Here is a 16,582-nt window from a genome sequence, read left to right on the forward strand (position 1 = left end):
TCATTTAGTTTCTACATGTTTTAATTTGTAGAGTATAGTTGAAAGTTGTTTTTACAACACCATTCAATACTGGAGTCTGTAGAGTTCTCTTAAGGCGCACACCCTCCTCGTCAGTTCGCTGGGATAGTTTTATTCCCTCCCTCATTCTGAGCACCATGTTTTTGACAACAGTATTCTTGGCTGGCAGATTTTACTTTCACTGTTTTGAGGACATCCCGTATTCTCCTTATGTTTGAGGTATTTATGAGCAGTTCTTTGACAATCTTACAGGGGTGCTCCATCTCACAGGGGGTTCTTGTGTGTAATGAGTCGTATGTTTTTTCCTTTTCAATATTTTATTTGCATATGCTATCTGGCAATTTAATTATATACATCCTCACATAAAACTTTGGTGTTCAGTCTTTTGGGGGAATTTTTGAAGCTATGAAACTGCACACTTCTCTCTCCCTCTCTCCATGTTTGAAACTTTTTATCATATTATTTCTTTAAATAGTCTTTCTGTTCTTTTATCTCTCTGCTTTCTAAAATTCCTATCATACAACATATTTTTAGGTTGATGATGTCTCAGAAGTCTTGTGGGTTTTTTCTTTTTCATTAAAAAGCACTCTGCTTCTTCTGTATAATTTTAAATGACTGATCCTTGAGTTCAAGAGAATCTTTTATGGAATATCCCACTGAAAGTTTTATTGAAAATTTTAGCTCAGTCTTGTATTATCTCTACAATTACTTTTTTCTATAGAAATAAATGTCCCTAATTAATAATAGCTTCATTTTCTCATAGTTTAACACACACATACACACACACACACACACACACCAGTATGTGTGTCCTGTGAGAGGTAAGTGCACATGTGTAAGAGATGTGTCTGGGCATATCCATGCAGTGGGCAGAAAGTGACTCTGGATGTCTGTATTGTGACCTGTCTTATTGTCAGGAGACGCTATCTTTCACTGGATCAGAAGCTGACTGTTCATAATCTCTGTACAGAGAGCCGTGGGATCTGCCTGTCTCTGGCCCTCAATGCACAGTCATGCCCCACTATTTACTGAGGGCCTCATGCTTATAGAACAAGTTCTCTTATACACTGAACCATTTATGTGCCCTTACATCTTTTGTCTTTATAAACACAGCTCATACAGAAATATTAGTATTCAGTTTTATAAAATTTCTAAACTTGAAATCCTATCTTAAAAGTAAAGAATATAAATAGCACAATGTCGATTTTATGATTTTCTTCAATATTTACATTTTCTGAGAACAATGCTGCCACTGGAGTCTTCCTTTTCTTGTGGTATTTGTTTTCTTGACAGTTGCACACTCTCTTTCCATTGTTAACATCTAACCCCCTGCCACGCTTTGGATGGGCCTTCATTAGCTCATCTGACTGCATGGCCTGTCAGTCCTTCAGTGTTTTCATGGTTTAGCAAGAAGTCATGACTAGCCTTCATAGATTTGCTTTCACAAGAAGCATTCACCAGTTAATCTAAATTCTGAGCCTGGATGGACTAGCCAGAGACACTGGTGTGCAGGGTGCTTGCTGTCAGGATCCCTTAGCTTGGCAAGGTTTTTACATACTCTTTGAGGTCGGGGTGTTCCTGGATGGGTTTTGTGTTCAGACATCCTTTCCAGTTAGATACCAATTGTTGTTAATAGCTAGCTATATGCTATGTTCCTCGTTGTATTATTCCAATGGTTAGACTTTCAATTGAGCTTTCAATATAGGGTTAGATTTTAAATATAGGGTTGGCTCCTTATCTGAAAGAACAAGGTTGTACTTTCTGGCCAAATGTTGTAGAGGACAGAATTTGTGTTCAAGTAAGGTTGCACTGGCCTATAATCAGGCAATATCTCAAGCTGTGCTCATGTGGATAGATGAACTCACTGTCCATCTTTTCTATACAGATAAAGATCTGACTTTACTGTGTTTGGGCAGGTTATTATATGGTCCCTAAATCAGATTGTCAACAGGCCATTTTTATAAATTGGTGAGGTTGTAAATATGACACACACAGACACACACACATACACACACACACACACACAGACACACACACACACACACACACACACACACACACCTTTACTACAGACCTATACTACATGTAATTCTGTGTATGAATATACAGACATACTTTTAATGTGCTTTTCCATGTCGGATGACAGCGTTCCATTCAAGAGCCAGACTACCTAACAAAAAATGCCGATCCCAGACATAAAACAGCCCTCTTGAGTTGTTGTTCAGAGCTGTGCATGAGATTTCCAAAGCACACAGCTCATTGCTGTTGCTCTTGGTTATTCCCCCAGAGGTGAAAAGTAAGCCCCTATTGCTGAAGACACCATGAAGTATAGAAAGAGAGCCCAGAGATGCCTGAATTGGAACAGACCTAAATGCCCTCTCTCTGAGGACAAGTTTGCACAGTGTCATCTGGTGCCATGGTGGTCTGAATGAAAATAGCACCATAGACTCATAAGGAGTATCCCTATTAGAGGTGTGGCCTTGCTTGAGTTGGTGTTGGTTTGTTGGAGCAAGTGTGTCAGTGGGGGTGAGCTCTGAAGTTTCAGAAGCTCAAGCCAGGTCTAGTGGCTTACTGTGTCTTGCTACTGTCTGCAGATCCAGATGTAGAACTCTACTCCTTCTTTTTCTACACATGTGTGCCTGCATGACATCATGCTTGCTGTCATGACTATACTGAACTAAATTTTTGAACTGTAAGCCATGCCCAATTAAATGCTTTTCTTTCTAAGAATTACATGGTCATGGTGTCTCTCTACAGCAATAGAAACCCCAACAAAGACATGAACCATGAAGCTTCCAAAGGAATGAGACAACTAACAGTTTTACCCAGCTATGATACCTGTGAACCACTTCAAGAATTAGCACAGCATAATAATTTTATGGGTACAGGAGTGGCACACATATATGCCTTGGTAAGCACCAGCTCTCTACTTAGACTTAAGACATACTCAATAAGAGAAAAAGCATGCCTGGTACTGGAAACCTGGCTTGATCCTCAATGCTGATGAATTCATGGTTATTGGAGGAGAATCTACAATAATGTATTTAATAAACTAGTCTATTCCCTAATATCAGTCTATAAACGTTTGTCCTTACAGTTACAGATGACAAAAAAAAAAACAAACTCAACAACAGTAATTCTCTCTCTCTCTCTCTCTCTCTCTCTCTCTCTCTCTCTCTCTCAATTATCCAATCAACAACTGATCTAATGAATTAAACAGACAGTTCTAAAAACAAATATGAATTACCAAGATAAATACTTAAAAATGTCAATATCCTTAGCTATCAGGGAAATGCAAATTAAAACTTCTTTGAGTTTCTGATGAAAATGGCTTTCATCAAATGTCAGTAGGCATGTAAGGCAAAGCAAATCCTCCTCCTCCCACTAAGGTGCTTCTGTTGGGCATTTTGTTGAAACCACAAGGAAAGTGGTTTAACTCCCTAATTCCATTTCCATTGACTTCTTTTTCCAGCATCTTACACTGAAAGTTAATTTAGATACTTTCACTCTACTGTTTGAAGTCACCTCAGGAACTTAAATGTTAGGTCTATCTTAGTCCCAAATACAGAGTTTGAAATTGTTTTAAGTAGATGCACTTTGATAGCTACTTTGTTAAAGTATAATTATATTATACTCATGATAGGTAGTGAAAATAACTTCTGCCTTTATGAATTTGTTGAGTAAGGATATAAAATAAGTCATTGTAAATGTTGTAGATGGGTTTCAAAAGAAAGTATCTGTTCTATTTTGAATTACTGATATATGAATATACTGTTGATTAAACATACTATGGGAAAGTAATGGTCTAGTCAATTCCATTTGTTTGTATTTCCACTTCCTTTAAGCATTGCTTAGCATATAATCAGGGACAAAAAGAGTAATCACATACCTATTTTCTTTGCAAATTACCCATATATGGCAATATAAAATAATACCCATATTCTGTATAATGATCTCCAGTTATCCCAATATCAAAGGACATCTTCAAAATGAAAACACTTTCTTGGATGGACATGTGAACATATAGCTTCTCTGTTTTCAATTACGGTCATTTATTATAGCCAGCAGCAGTACTGCTCAGTAGACAGGAGACCATAATATTGTACTCTTACTAGATCTAGCTATCCAGCTTCATTTCTCAATGTTTTCTAATCTTGTCTGTGAGACTTGGATGTATTAGCTAATAACACGTGATTGTGAGAGTCACTTAAGAACTCTGAAGCCATCATCTTTATCATGGTTTCCTGATGAAATGACCTACTTTAACAGCTTTATGAAAAATTCTGAAGAGGCTTGAATTCCTGGTTTTGGGTCAAGCAAAGGCCCTTTTTGTTAGGAGAATCCCAAGTTGCTCCAAGGTTGAAAACTAATTCAGAAGTTTGCTGTGTCTTAACGGTGTTTAAGTAGGTTTACTGAGGTATGGTTTATATAGTTGAAAACTCACCAGTTAATATATTCTTATTAAAACCCTTTCCTTTAAAAGCTCTAATTTTCCTTTAGTGAGACAAAGATAAAGTACAAATTCAAGGTGATTATATTATAGAACTGTTTAAAACTCCTAAATAAAAAAAATAGTTCAGTGAACAAATATTAACCATGCAAATTTAAACATTGAAATGTTTAACAAATGCCTACACTAAAGAAGAAGTGCACAGAATTAAATTAAACCTTACCAAACAATAGCGTGATAAGAAAACCATGTACATGTTCCAGCTGAACACTATTGTTTGGCTGGCATGTCGCTTACAGTTAAGAACAGCAAACATTTTTGAGACAGTGGTGTCTGGCATATGAGTCTCACATCCAAGCACATTAACAAGCCTATCTATATCAGGGCTGACTTAAATTGGGCAAATACTTCTAGAAATTTCCCCAGTGTGTTTTATCCAGTTACTAGGAGAATTCAAAGCCTCATCTCTGCCACATATATCCAGCCCAGATGCTCAAAACATTTGATTTCACCCCAGGGCCAAATTTCATTTTCAAGAGTAGATCTAGAGCAGATGGCCCTTCCACCTCGCCCATCATCTGCTTGTGCCCTACAAAGAAATGAGAAGACTAAAGGGAACACAGAATCCACAACTGGACCAGAGCAAACATTAGTACTATTAAACTACCGAAAATATTTATTAAGCTGTTTAGTGTACATGATATCTAACAAGCTCTATGAAGAACACATCGTGATTATTATGATCCATATAAGAACTAAGTGTAGTTAAGAACAGCTCTTGCCTTTATATTTTTAATCTGAAAAGTAGCTATAATTCCAGTACCATATACATATGTGTGTGCATTTATGTGTTTGTCTGTCTATATGTCTGTCTGATCAATTCCTCTTGGCTAATGGTACTATAAGAAAAATATTGATAATATTCCTTAAAGTTGGCTATGTAATATACTTGAAACAATGAAAAATGAAAAGCATACATTTGCATTTTAATTGTACACACAATACTGATCAGTATATGGCTCCCCTCTTACTTAACATTGCTATCAGTAACAACTAATACTTTTAGAGCAGTCTGGTTTTCCAGGCACCATTCTGAACCTTTACCTATAGAGATTTACTTGAACCCTAACCCCGTGTATGCCCTATTAGCATAACCATCTTATGAGGAGGGACACTGAGGTCCAGAGGATTAAATCAGTTATTATCACAAAGCTGGTATGGAGCAAAGCTGAACTCTGTCCTCTTGGCTACAATGTTAAAGGACAGATTCCTCTGGAAGGTCCTAAGCTAACTCTGGAAGTGGGCACAAAGACAAGAGGAAGTAGAACTTGAGAAATGGTAAGAGCTGAAGAAGAGAAAGCAGGGTAGCATTCAGGTCAAAGGGAGGATAGAAACTTAGATGTGATAAAGCTAACACAGCAGGGCCCTGGAAACTGCAGATGGTATGTCACCTGGGTAGGTAGCCCCTGAGCGTTGCTGCCCAGTCTTAGGTCATTCAAGTAATGAAGAGTCATGACTGATTCCCATTTACTAAGACCCAACATCCCTGTCTTGACCAATATTTCTGCTTTTGGCCTTTGACTGGAAAAACTTAAAAAGAAGGATGATATTAGTGTCGAGCACACATCTGTAGAAAATGCAATTACTACAAATGTCAAATCATCACAGGAAACTGGGAACTTTTAACTTTTACATGCCAAATGGATATGTTTTTGTCATATAGATTCAACTGTTTAAAAAGCAATGTAATGTTTCTATAATTTTCTGCATGTATGTCTGGGTACCATACGTGTGCCTGGTGCCCTTGAACGCCAGAAGATGGTTTCAGATCCCCTGAAACTGGACTTACACATGGTTTTGAGCCTCTTTGTGGGTACTGGGAACTGAGCTTGAGTACTCTGCCCAAAGAGTAATGCTAGTGCTCTAACCACTGAGAAATCTCTCTAGCCCCCATCTAAAACCTTCATCTATTCATTTAATTAACTTGTCAAATATAGATTTGGGGTTCTGCTTAACTAGACTCATGATTCAGTAGATTCAGGGCCAATATTATACATTTTATTTAAATATAAGAGAATCAAATGATTCTGAAATTGGTAATCTAAATTCTAAATGTTTTAAACCAAGTATAAGTATTCCAAAAGAATATTAAACATAGCTATTTTATACCATCTCTTGAAACAGGTTCTCACTGGATAGCCCAGGATGGCCTGGAACTCTCTCTGTAGACAAGGTTAACCTCATATTCACAGAGATAAACTGCTTGTACCTCTTGAGTGCTGGAATTAAAGGCAAGTGCCAATATGCCTCATTTTTAATATTACCACTTAAAATGTTATTTAAATTTAAATGCTATGAAACTGTAACAACCTCAAATTTATTTATTTATTATTTATACTTTATATAATTGTTAATTAGCATAAAGGACCAGTATGTCACCTTTAAGGATCAATATGTATATGAATATGTATATAGAGACTCAGGCACACGAGTAAAAATAACCTATTTTCTGTGGTGAAATATACACATTACTTTATCATGGTCACAAAACTACACTAAGTGGATAAAAATCAAATTATGTAGTAATGAAATTGGTTTTCCTATTATACAATTTCTGGGTTTCATTTTCTTTTTTATTTGAAAAGGCCATATTCATAGTATATTTTATAAAAATATTGATGGAAAATAATAAAACTCATGTATCTAATTCATAGTTTAAATCCTGTGTAAAAGCACAGCACAGGAAACTCAAGGCTTAAAAAAAAAAAGAAACCAGGAAAACAAAGTCATAATAAGAACGCTCCTACATGGGTCCAGTAGCAACACTATTCAAAGAGATATTTCATTAAAAATTCAGTGGTGGGACTTTAGTGAGTAGAAAGAAAATGGCATTTTAAGTCAGGAAAGGCAAATTACATTCACTGAAATTAATCATTTTAACCATTCACAATCTTCCTAAGGATGCATTATTGGCTTAACTTTATACCATTTAAAACCTTTATTAAAGGAGGTCAAATGTTTACTACATTCATTTTGTAGCTACTTTTAAATGAGGAATTTCCTAAGGACCTGTGATTTCTAATGGAACAAAGCCGGGCATCTCGCTGGTGCATTCCTGACTATGCCAGAATAACACATAGCTAAAACCCAGTTATCTACCAGTACATGATTAAAGTACAAGCCCAGGGATATTATTGCTTGTAAGTAAGATCTATGCCTAAAGACGTTCTGAAATACCCATCAGAGTGCCTTATTTACTGAGGACTTGTCCATAGAAGCCAGAGGAAGGTGTCAGACCCACTGGAGCTGGAGTTACAGGCAGCTGTGAGCAGCCTTGTGTGGGTCCTGGGAACTGGATCTGGGTCCTCTGCAAGGGCAGCACGTGCTCTTAACCCCTGTGCCACCTCCATTGCAGACAGTGAGGCATAAGCTGGAGGGTTCATGGTGAGTCATGGAAGTGAAGGCAGTGAATGCCGATGTAGCTCTACAGGAAGATACTACGTTTGTATTATAGAGTCCATGACTGGAAAGGGCACATCTCCTGAGGTGACAGGGCTGCCTCTAGCTCAAACGGCAGCTTTCATGGTATCTGCAGCAAGAGGACTGCAGTACAGAGGGAGATGTGGTGGAGGGCAGCGGGGAAAAGAATAGACTTTCTCACCGCAGACCATTTAATTCCCAACACTGAGGGTCAACAGGACCACCATCAATGCTTCACATTTCCAATGCAAATTTCATTTAATTAGTGACCATTATTGCATGCCTATTCTTTCCAAGGCACTATGGTACGTGCTGTGGAGATAAAGATTAATAAGATATTGTTCTCACTAGTAAGGAGACCACCATGGTCTAGCTAGTGGTGATAGATTTTCTTACTAACTACACAAAAAAGAATAAGAGGCACTGAATAGCTATTGGCACCTTACGGGGATTAAACAGGGCAGAGCCCTCACACGCTCTGGTCTCAGTGGTGGCTGTTTCTGGAGAAGGGAAGGAAGGGTGCTGGGTGGATCTCTCCTCCCCTAGCAATCACAGGTAACCAAGTCCTAAAGCTTTCTGGGGCTCTTTGATGTTCGGGTGGCACCAAGACAAGACAACGGAGCCCTCACTACGTGCAGGCATCCCTGCCTTTGTGTTCTCCTGAGCCACTGGCTACTTCTCGGGCCGTACTGAATCCAGGTGCCTTAGCCTAACTGAACACAGGAGAATCTTTGTCCTTGCTTGGGTGATTTTTAAAACAGAGTATTAGTGACTTAATTCATTTAAAATCTACCTTGATTATTGGCTATCACCATTTCATTACCAGTGGGTTGGAAAACTTAATACTCAGAGCATAAGATCAGTTACAGAGAAAATTTGAACACTGTCACCCCCCCCCCGCCCCAGAGTAGGAGAAAAGGTTTTGTGGATGGTAAAGTAAGAAGAAAGGCAGGAACACACTTGTACTCCTCATGAGGATTACAGACCGGAGAAGCAAGTCTCACCCAGCTGAGCTCTCTGTATACACACAGTGAGATCATCTCTAAGCAACAACTAAAAGCAAGAAACTTGACAGCTCCCCAAATCCTCAGAAAGAGGATGACACCTCTGCCCAGAGGAAAGTGCTAGTGAATAAGCCTTCAATGACTCCAACCTTCACAAAGCCGGTGAACTCTTCGATCTTGTCATTGGCAAATAGCAGTTTCTTCTGCGCACCATCCAGGACCTGCTCACTCTGCCGCGCTAAGGCTTGGAGTTGCTCCGACGCCGCTGTCTCAATCTGAGCCATGGCTGTTTCTGTGTCATTTAGTTTTGATATCAGGAGATTCATCTTGAGGTCCTGCAAAAGATTGATATTAACAAAAGAGAAAAGTATTCCATACGCCTATTGAGAAAAGGGAGTTATGAAAGTCAGACAGCATTATTCTATACATGCAACTTACTTTCACTTGGATAAAGATAATGTTTGCTTTTCTTTATTTTGCTAATGTGCCACACTCGTTAAGGTAAAACAAAGTCTTAGTGTCCATGTAGTGACACAGTCTTATTTATAGTTATAAGGGGTTATTAAGTAGTTCATAAGGATGTAGGGTGACATCATTAAAGATTAGAACAGCATCACTGCATTCAAATCGAGATCTGGATGCTCTGAGGCATACCTTTTTATCTAACTCCTCTTTACTTTTCTGATACATCTGTTCATACTGTGATTTCTCTTTCACAGCAACGCTAAGCCTTTGCTTTAGTGACTCGACTGATACCTTCTTGTTGGAACATTCTTCAGTTAATGTCTTCACCTGCCATAAAAGAATAAAGGCAATTACTGTTAGCAAATGCATTAAAGTAGTATACTGCATTGTAACATCAGAAACTGAATTAGTCTAATTGAATTCACTGTCTCATAAACTGTATCAAATTAAAGTAGTCTACTTGTATTCACATTATGAAGGAACTAGCAATTCTTAATACCCAAACTAAAACCTATGATATGTATAATAGAATAATAACATTCTTTATATAGTTCAAAGACTAACAGAAGAAATTGCTTTCCATTTGAAGCTTAACACCACTAGAGAAATAATTACTTAAGTCAGCATTTGAAAGTCATATCCGAAGTGACTTTAAGTGAGAGGATGAAGAGGGGCCGGGAAGACAGCTCAGAAGTTAAGAGCACTTGTTCCCCTTACAGAGGACATGGGTTCGATACTCAGGACCCAAGTGGCGGCTCACAACCATCTGTAAGCTGGAATCCCAGGGGATCTGACTCCGCAGGCACCAGGAATACATGTGGTGCAGCCATACGAACAGGTGAGACACCAACACAAATGTTAAACACTCAGAGCTCTGCGGGTCACAGAAAGAGCATTTCAAAGTCTAAACAGCAGCCATGCATCAGTCTGCTTCTGTCCTCTCACACTGGAGGGTTAAATCATAGAGACAGTAAACGGGGGCATCCTGATGCACAGCACAAGTACTCGATACTTTGACAGTTAAGCCATCTCCTGCACGGTGGCACACAAACAGGCAGACTCTGTGTGGATATTATGTGTGGAACTATGGAGTCGTGGCTTCTGAAACAAACAAAAATGGCATAACTATACAACTGCAATACATATCCTGTAAGTATATACATGTGTAATATATATATATCCTGTAAGTACTTTACACAGATGCTCAATACTAAATATTTATGCTAAAATGAATACAGTAGAAAATAATTTATCAGTGAATACAAAAATTGGTACCTTTTTCCCAAGAGTTTCTAGCATTTCATTAAAATTCTCATTACTTTCTGAACTGACTTTCTGTCGAAATCTCAAGTCCTCAATCAGGTGTCTTTTCATGGCTATATCTCTCTCCATCCGAGACGTCCTTATGGAAGAAGAATTTCACAGGAGCAGAAAGTGTGTTAATACACTAGACCCAGGGTCAACTCTACTATTAGTTTAAAAGATGATATTAATGCGACTATGTCAGCAAGATAATTTTCATTTTATAAACATCTAAGAATCATCTGTTTCAGTAAAATCCATAAACCAGTTGTAACTTTGTTATTGTTACATATTTGCAATATAACAAAAGAAAGATTAACTGAGAAAGATCATTATAATTTATAGAATTTATGAATCTTAGATTATATTTAAATTATATTTTTGCATTGATTTGTTATATTGAAGTGATACGTAGAGACTATAAAAGTCCTAACAATGTTAAGAAACAATGCTGTAATTTGGTTAAACATGCAAAAATCCTGCTGTGTGCAAAGAAACTGTCATTGGGCACATGCATTTTACCCATGCAGCTGAGACTGCACTCCCCTGTCAGTCCACCTCACAGTGTGAGTGCTGCAGTGGGAACTCGGTGAGGGGTGTGGCCCCACTGTGATGGCCAGTGAGCACAGCTCATACTGACTGGACCCTTGCTATCTGCGGCTGTTACAGACGCTCCTACTGACTCACCCGTCCCTCAGCAGAAAGGCATAGACAAGACCATTAGACTGAAGCACAGAGCTAGTAGAGAGGGCAGCCAGGACTCAGTTTCCCTAGACTTCTCACCACTAACCATGCCGACACACGGCCCTTGGTTCAGCTAAACGTAAGAATGATTTTTATTGGGAGGATTTGGGAGAGAGGGTTTCACACTGAAGCCCAGGCTGGTGTGGGACTAATGACAAGGCCCAATTGGCCTCAGCTTCATGGCAGGCTTCTTGCTGTGGACTTTGTAACGCTGGAATTACACAGACAAACTCCCCACATTCAGCCAGTAATCCTCTGTCTAAGTCTTATTTGTTAATATGTTAAGTAAAAATAATGTATATAAAAGAACCTCTAGCTATTTTATGAGCAAACTAAACTTTCAGTTTTGACCTTAGCTTTATAAACCCAGGAATTAACCCTATTCCAGTACTAATTGATATGTTCCCTTAGTCTTAGAACTGTAGGTTTTTGTTTTGACTTATTAATTTGTATTTACTCAAATTATGCTAAATAGGAGAAACCGGTGTCAAATATTTTTTGCTGATTAAAAATGACAGCCCGATTGCCATCAGCTGTGATATGTGCAGTATTCCGGGAAATTCCATCTTATGTCGGCTTAAAAATGATCTTAAAATCATAAAATCCCATTGTTAAAGATAAAAGCTGGTATTGTCTTTGGAGTGGAATGGTGAAGAGGACGGCCACTAGGTGGCAGCAAACACAGTAGAGAGACGTATGGAGCCTACTTCTCATGCATCTCCTTTATGAGCTCCTCCTTCGCCAGGAGTTCCAGTTTCAGAGACTTCACATTTGAGGACTGTTTCGTGAGTTCATTGGTTGCATTCTGGATTAAAATAAACATATATTTTAATTCGTCTTTTTTAGATCTAAAACAAAGGCACTGGTTTGAGGGGAAAAAACCACATTTTAATTTGCTAACAATGACTAAACCGTACTTTAAAGATTATTTGATTATTTTATATTTTACAAATACAATAAAATATTTATGATAAAACCATCATATAGCATGCCAAACCATAGAGAAACATAAACAACAGCACAGGAATCAAACACTGTAATGGGAAATAGGAATTGTCTTAGTAAAATGTAAATGTACGATTAAGAGTCTTGTCACTTCAAATGAATGATAAATTTACTCACAAGCTGAAGTACATTAAACTGTTCCCCAAAAAATGTATAATGACCATTTGCCAATTTTTAGGATTTGGTCTCATCTGTGATTTGCTTTCACCAAGAGAACATGGTTGAAATGACACTGTGCAAATTCAAATCTGCAGCCTCAAAGCTTTGTGCCTCTGCCCTTGTGCTCTTGGGTTGGTGTCCTGGGGTCACCTTTCTGGAAGATAGGTGCCGCGGGTGACAGCAAACCAAGACCTGCCAGACTCTGTGCAGGCTGAGTTCTATCTTCCAGTCTGCACACGAATCCTAAGGACGAGGAGCCCAGAAGTGACCAGCAAACAAAGTAATAGACAATGGCTGCAGCGGGTCAGTGATATGTGAGGGTAATCTGTTTGAGGATACTGATGACTGACAATCTTATTAACACTACATTTCTCTTGGTTTGAACTTACTAAGGGTAGCAATTAATACTTAAGGATTTACACGGTTAATATATTTCAAAGCAGATCAGCTCTGAGTCATTTCTTGTTCATCTCACATAGGAATCAGGAAAGCACAGATTCCAGACAGCTAACTTCATCTTGGTTCAAGTTAAAGTTCAGGTCTGATCTGAACCATCACTTAATACCTAACCCTGCTGGTATTTTAGCCTTTCTGTTCACACGATGCTGTTGATTTACTCGAATTACACACCTTAAGTTCAGAAAGTGTTTGACAAATATGGACAGAATAAACTTTTAGTTTCTGCCAATCTCTGTTTCTTTCCTGCTCTTAATAATCCTGCCTGAAACATTCATCCTGTACCTCGCTTTGCACCCTGCAAACTTGGCGTTCCTGAAGCATTTTCTGTTCAGAAGTAAAACAAAGGAACTCAGTACTTTATTAAAATAAAAAAGCAAAGGCAGCATGCAAAGTCTGATACTGTTTTTAAATGAGTATATTCAGTAGGTTTTAAGATAGCTGTGCGATTCTGTCCTGCTTTTAGACTTAAAGCTATATTTTATGTAGCTAAACATGCTGAATCCATGAGTTGTGGGTAATGGAGGGACTAGTGAGCTAAAAATGAAATGATGGTCATGTATCCACCATTTATCAGAAAGAACTTCTGTTATTTTAGCTTTTGTTATTCACCTCTGACTCTACCTCCACAGAGTTCCTCCAGGAAACATGTTTAACCAGGCAAAAGAAGACAGAGAATACACATGAGCTCTCTATATAACAAATGCACTAGTTCCTAAAATGTAAGAGATGAACAGAAAAGACCAGAATTAGGTAAAAGAGGTACATAGACCTTTAATAGATTACCATCTAAACAATGTCCCTAAATCTCAGCTAGAAATGACCGACTTCCTAGCTAATCACCATTTGAGTAATATCAGTTGAGTTAAACAGTACCCACATAAGATTCTCTGCTGAGCCCTCACTTATCCTGCAGTGTTTCAGAATGTGCTGTGTCTGGAGATGTTTCTTTAGTAAAATGAGGTCTCCAGTGTGTCCTAATACAATATGATGGATATCTTTGTAAAGCAGGACACGGGGATCTTCGAAGGAACACCACAAGGACATAAGGTAGAAGGCTACTACAAACATGACAAGAAGCAAGTGCGTGGAAGACAGAAGGAAAAGTCAACATGCTCATTTTACCCGGCCAGCCTGCAGACCTTTATAAAAAACAGTGGCTTTTTGTTGGTGTTTATTTTTGTTGTTGTTTGTTGAAGTTGGGGTTTCACTATGTAGTTTTGGCTGTTCCAGGGCTCACTCTGTAGACCAGGCTGGCTTCACACTCACAGAGATCTGCCTGCCTCTGCCTCCAGAGGGCTAGGATCAAAGTCATGCAGCACCGAGTCTGGCTGAAATGTTTTAATCAGCCAGTCAGCGGTATTTTCTTATCACAGACTCAGCAAACCAATGTGAAATATTGAAACAAAATTTGAGGAGCAGGAAATATTATGGACTTAAATTCTTCCAGAAAATTTTTATTCTAAAACATGAAGCAGGACAAAAGCAAGCAACCTTTGTGTCTCCCCAAAGACAGCACCTTGCCCAAGGCATTCACATGGACAACCGAGCTGCCGGAGGCCTTCTCAGACCTCGACTTTGTCTCATTTCCCCTCTCAGACTAGACAGATATTTATACATAAGTAAAATTCATAATGTAAATATCTTATGTCACAGAGACTTGTATAGATATAGGCTCATTTTGTTAGTCTACAGTTCAATTTTTTAATTGTTGTTGGGATATCTGCAACAAGAAAAATCAAATAAGTTAAATATAACTCAACTTAAAGCTATTACAACTAAAAAACTAGTTGATACTGACTCTGTCATCTACCTTCTCTTGGTGAGAAGCTAAGCTCGGAATGTGAATATCTAAACTATGTCAAAGAACTGTAACTCAACATTTCTACAGTATATAATTAAAAACAAGCACAGTGGCCCCACCTTCAGGTGTATGAAAAATAAACATGGAAATATTTAATTTAAAAACTATATTTCCTAGACAAAAAACACATTTGAAGAGAATGCACATGCTCCCAAATGTGAACACCTTTTCTTTCATTTCTAGGATGTATGTTCTCCATGTATTGTCTCCAGGAGCTATGCAGAAGCAGCTCAGTGCCATTTCCCTCCTGATTATTACTGATGATAGCATGGGCAATGCTCGGCTTACACTTTACCCTTTTTGAGCCCACTAAAACCTTCATGCTCTGGGCTGAGGACAGCCACGCACATGCTGACAGTTGCCGACCATGGCCCTGGTCACAGTCACTTTCAGCGTATTTACAGTCGGACCCTCCTTTCCCGTGATGCCTCTCACAGCTATGGTTCTCACCCACTGCTCTCGGCTTCCAGCCTGCATCCTCACTGAAGAAAACAGTTACGTGTGGAAAAAATAGTTTGTATTAAGAATACAGAAAAATAAGCCTTCTGTTTAAAGCACATGGATCTTGCTTCTCAAAATTCTATTTAAACTATGGTGATCCTCACTTATCACTTATTGACAAGTTATCTGGAGTTAGACAGAAACCTTTATCAACAAAAAGAATTCTTAGTATTCTCACCCCGAGGTTTAACTTGCTGTGACAGTCAAAATAACCTGTCTCTGGTTTTCCTTTCTCCCCATGGCCTTGCCTTGCTTCCTTGAGTCCTGATCTCCAGACAACAACAAAATTAAACTAGTAGGAAGTGGATAAAATGTGTTTGAAAGGAGTCTGTTCATCTGTAGCAAGATACAGAGGACATCAGGAGTTGAATGGCATAGAGTTCAGTAGCTACTTTCCTTTAGCTTCTAAGGTAGGATTTCAGAGCGCTTATTAGTTTATGAAGGGAAAAAAAATAGAAAGAGTAGAAAGAGAATTGAGCTACAAGATTTGAAAGATTCAGATGCAACATTCATGCTTTGCTTGGAATCTTTTTTCATGGTGACCTTTACTGAACTAAATTAGAATCATTAAATGTCTTTAAGGATGCAGTGACTTATTAGATGTCTTTGAAACTATCATACTATATAATCACCTTTAGTTTACATTGCAACTGCTTTATTTCCAAATCCATGCTCCTTGAAGGACCCAGTGTGGTAACTTGTATCTGTGGGGCCATTATTCTAGAAACTTCTTCTGCCAAGCTTGTGATGTCAGATGAAGACTCCACTTTCTTCAACAAATCTTCTTTTTCTTTTCGAAGCTCAGCTAAATCAAGAGTTAGCTTCTTAAAAAAAAAAGATTATCATGAAAACATTCAGAGGTAATCTAATGATTGTCAGTGTAAATTTCACAGAATAGAAAATGTCAGATAATTAAATTAATTGTAAAATAGTTATAAAACATTACAAAAATTCTAAACTCTCCCAGGTTTTAATTAGTGTCAGAGATTCTACCAGGTTAAAACAAACAAATAAATATAACAAAGACACCATACACAGCCCTTTAAATTTGTTCATCTTTTCTCATAATGACCATTGCTTTCCCATCTACATGGGGGAGACACACACACACACACACACACACACACACACACA

The 16,582-nt window shown here is 38.2% G+C and overlaps 1 protein-coding gene across 1 annotated transcript in view; it reads right to left on the reverse strand.

Annotated features, from left to right (window-relative positions):
- Positions 1 to 16,582, reverse strand: part of CNTLN (centlein) — a gene marked incomplete at its 5' end in the record, with an annotated part of 250,033 nt that overhangs the window by 27,140 nt on the left and 206,311 nt on the right. Inside the window, 5 exons of the mRNA XM_080921559.1 lie at positions 9,102 to 9,287; positions 9,607 to 9,744; positions 10,693 to 10,819; positions 12,171 to 12,268; positions 16,081 to 16,272. Coding sequence (XP_080777685.1) covers positions 9,102 to 9,287; positions 9,607 to 9,744; positions 10,693 to 10,819; positions 12,171 to 12,268; positions 16,081 to 16,272 — 741 coding nt within the window. The remainder of the gene's footprint in view (positions 1 to 9,101; positions 9,288 to 9,606; positions 9,745 to 10,692; positions 10,820 to 12,170; positions 12,269 to 16,080; positions 16,273 to 16,582) is intronic.

Source organism: Micromys minutus, assembly GCF_963924665.1.
Source record: "Micromys minutus genome assembly, chromosome: 9".
Classification (NCBI taxonomy): domain Eukaryota; kingdom Metazoa; phylum Chordata; class Mammalia; order Rodentia; family Muridae; genus Micromys; species Micromys minutus.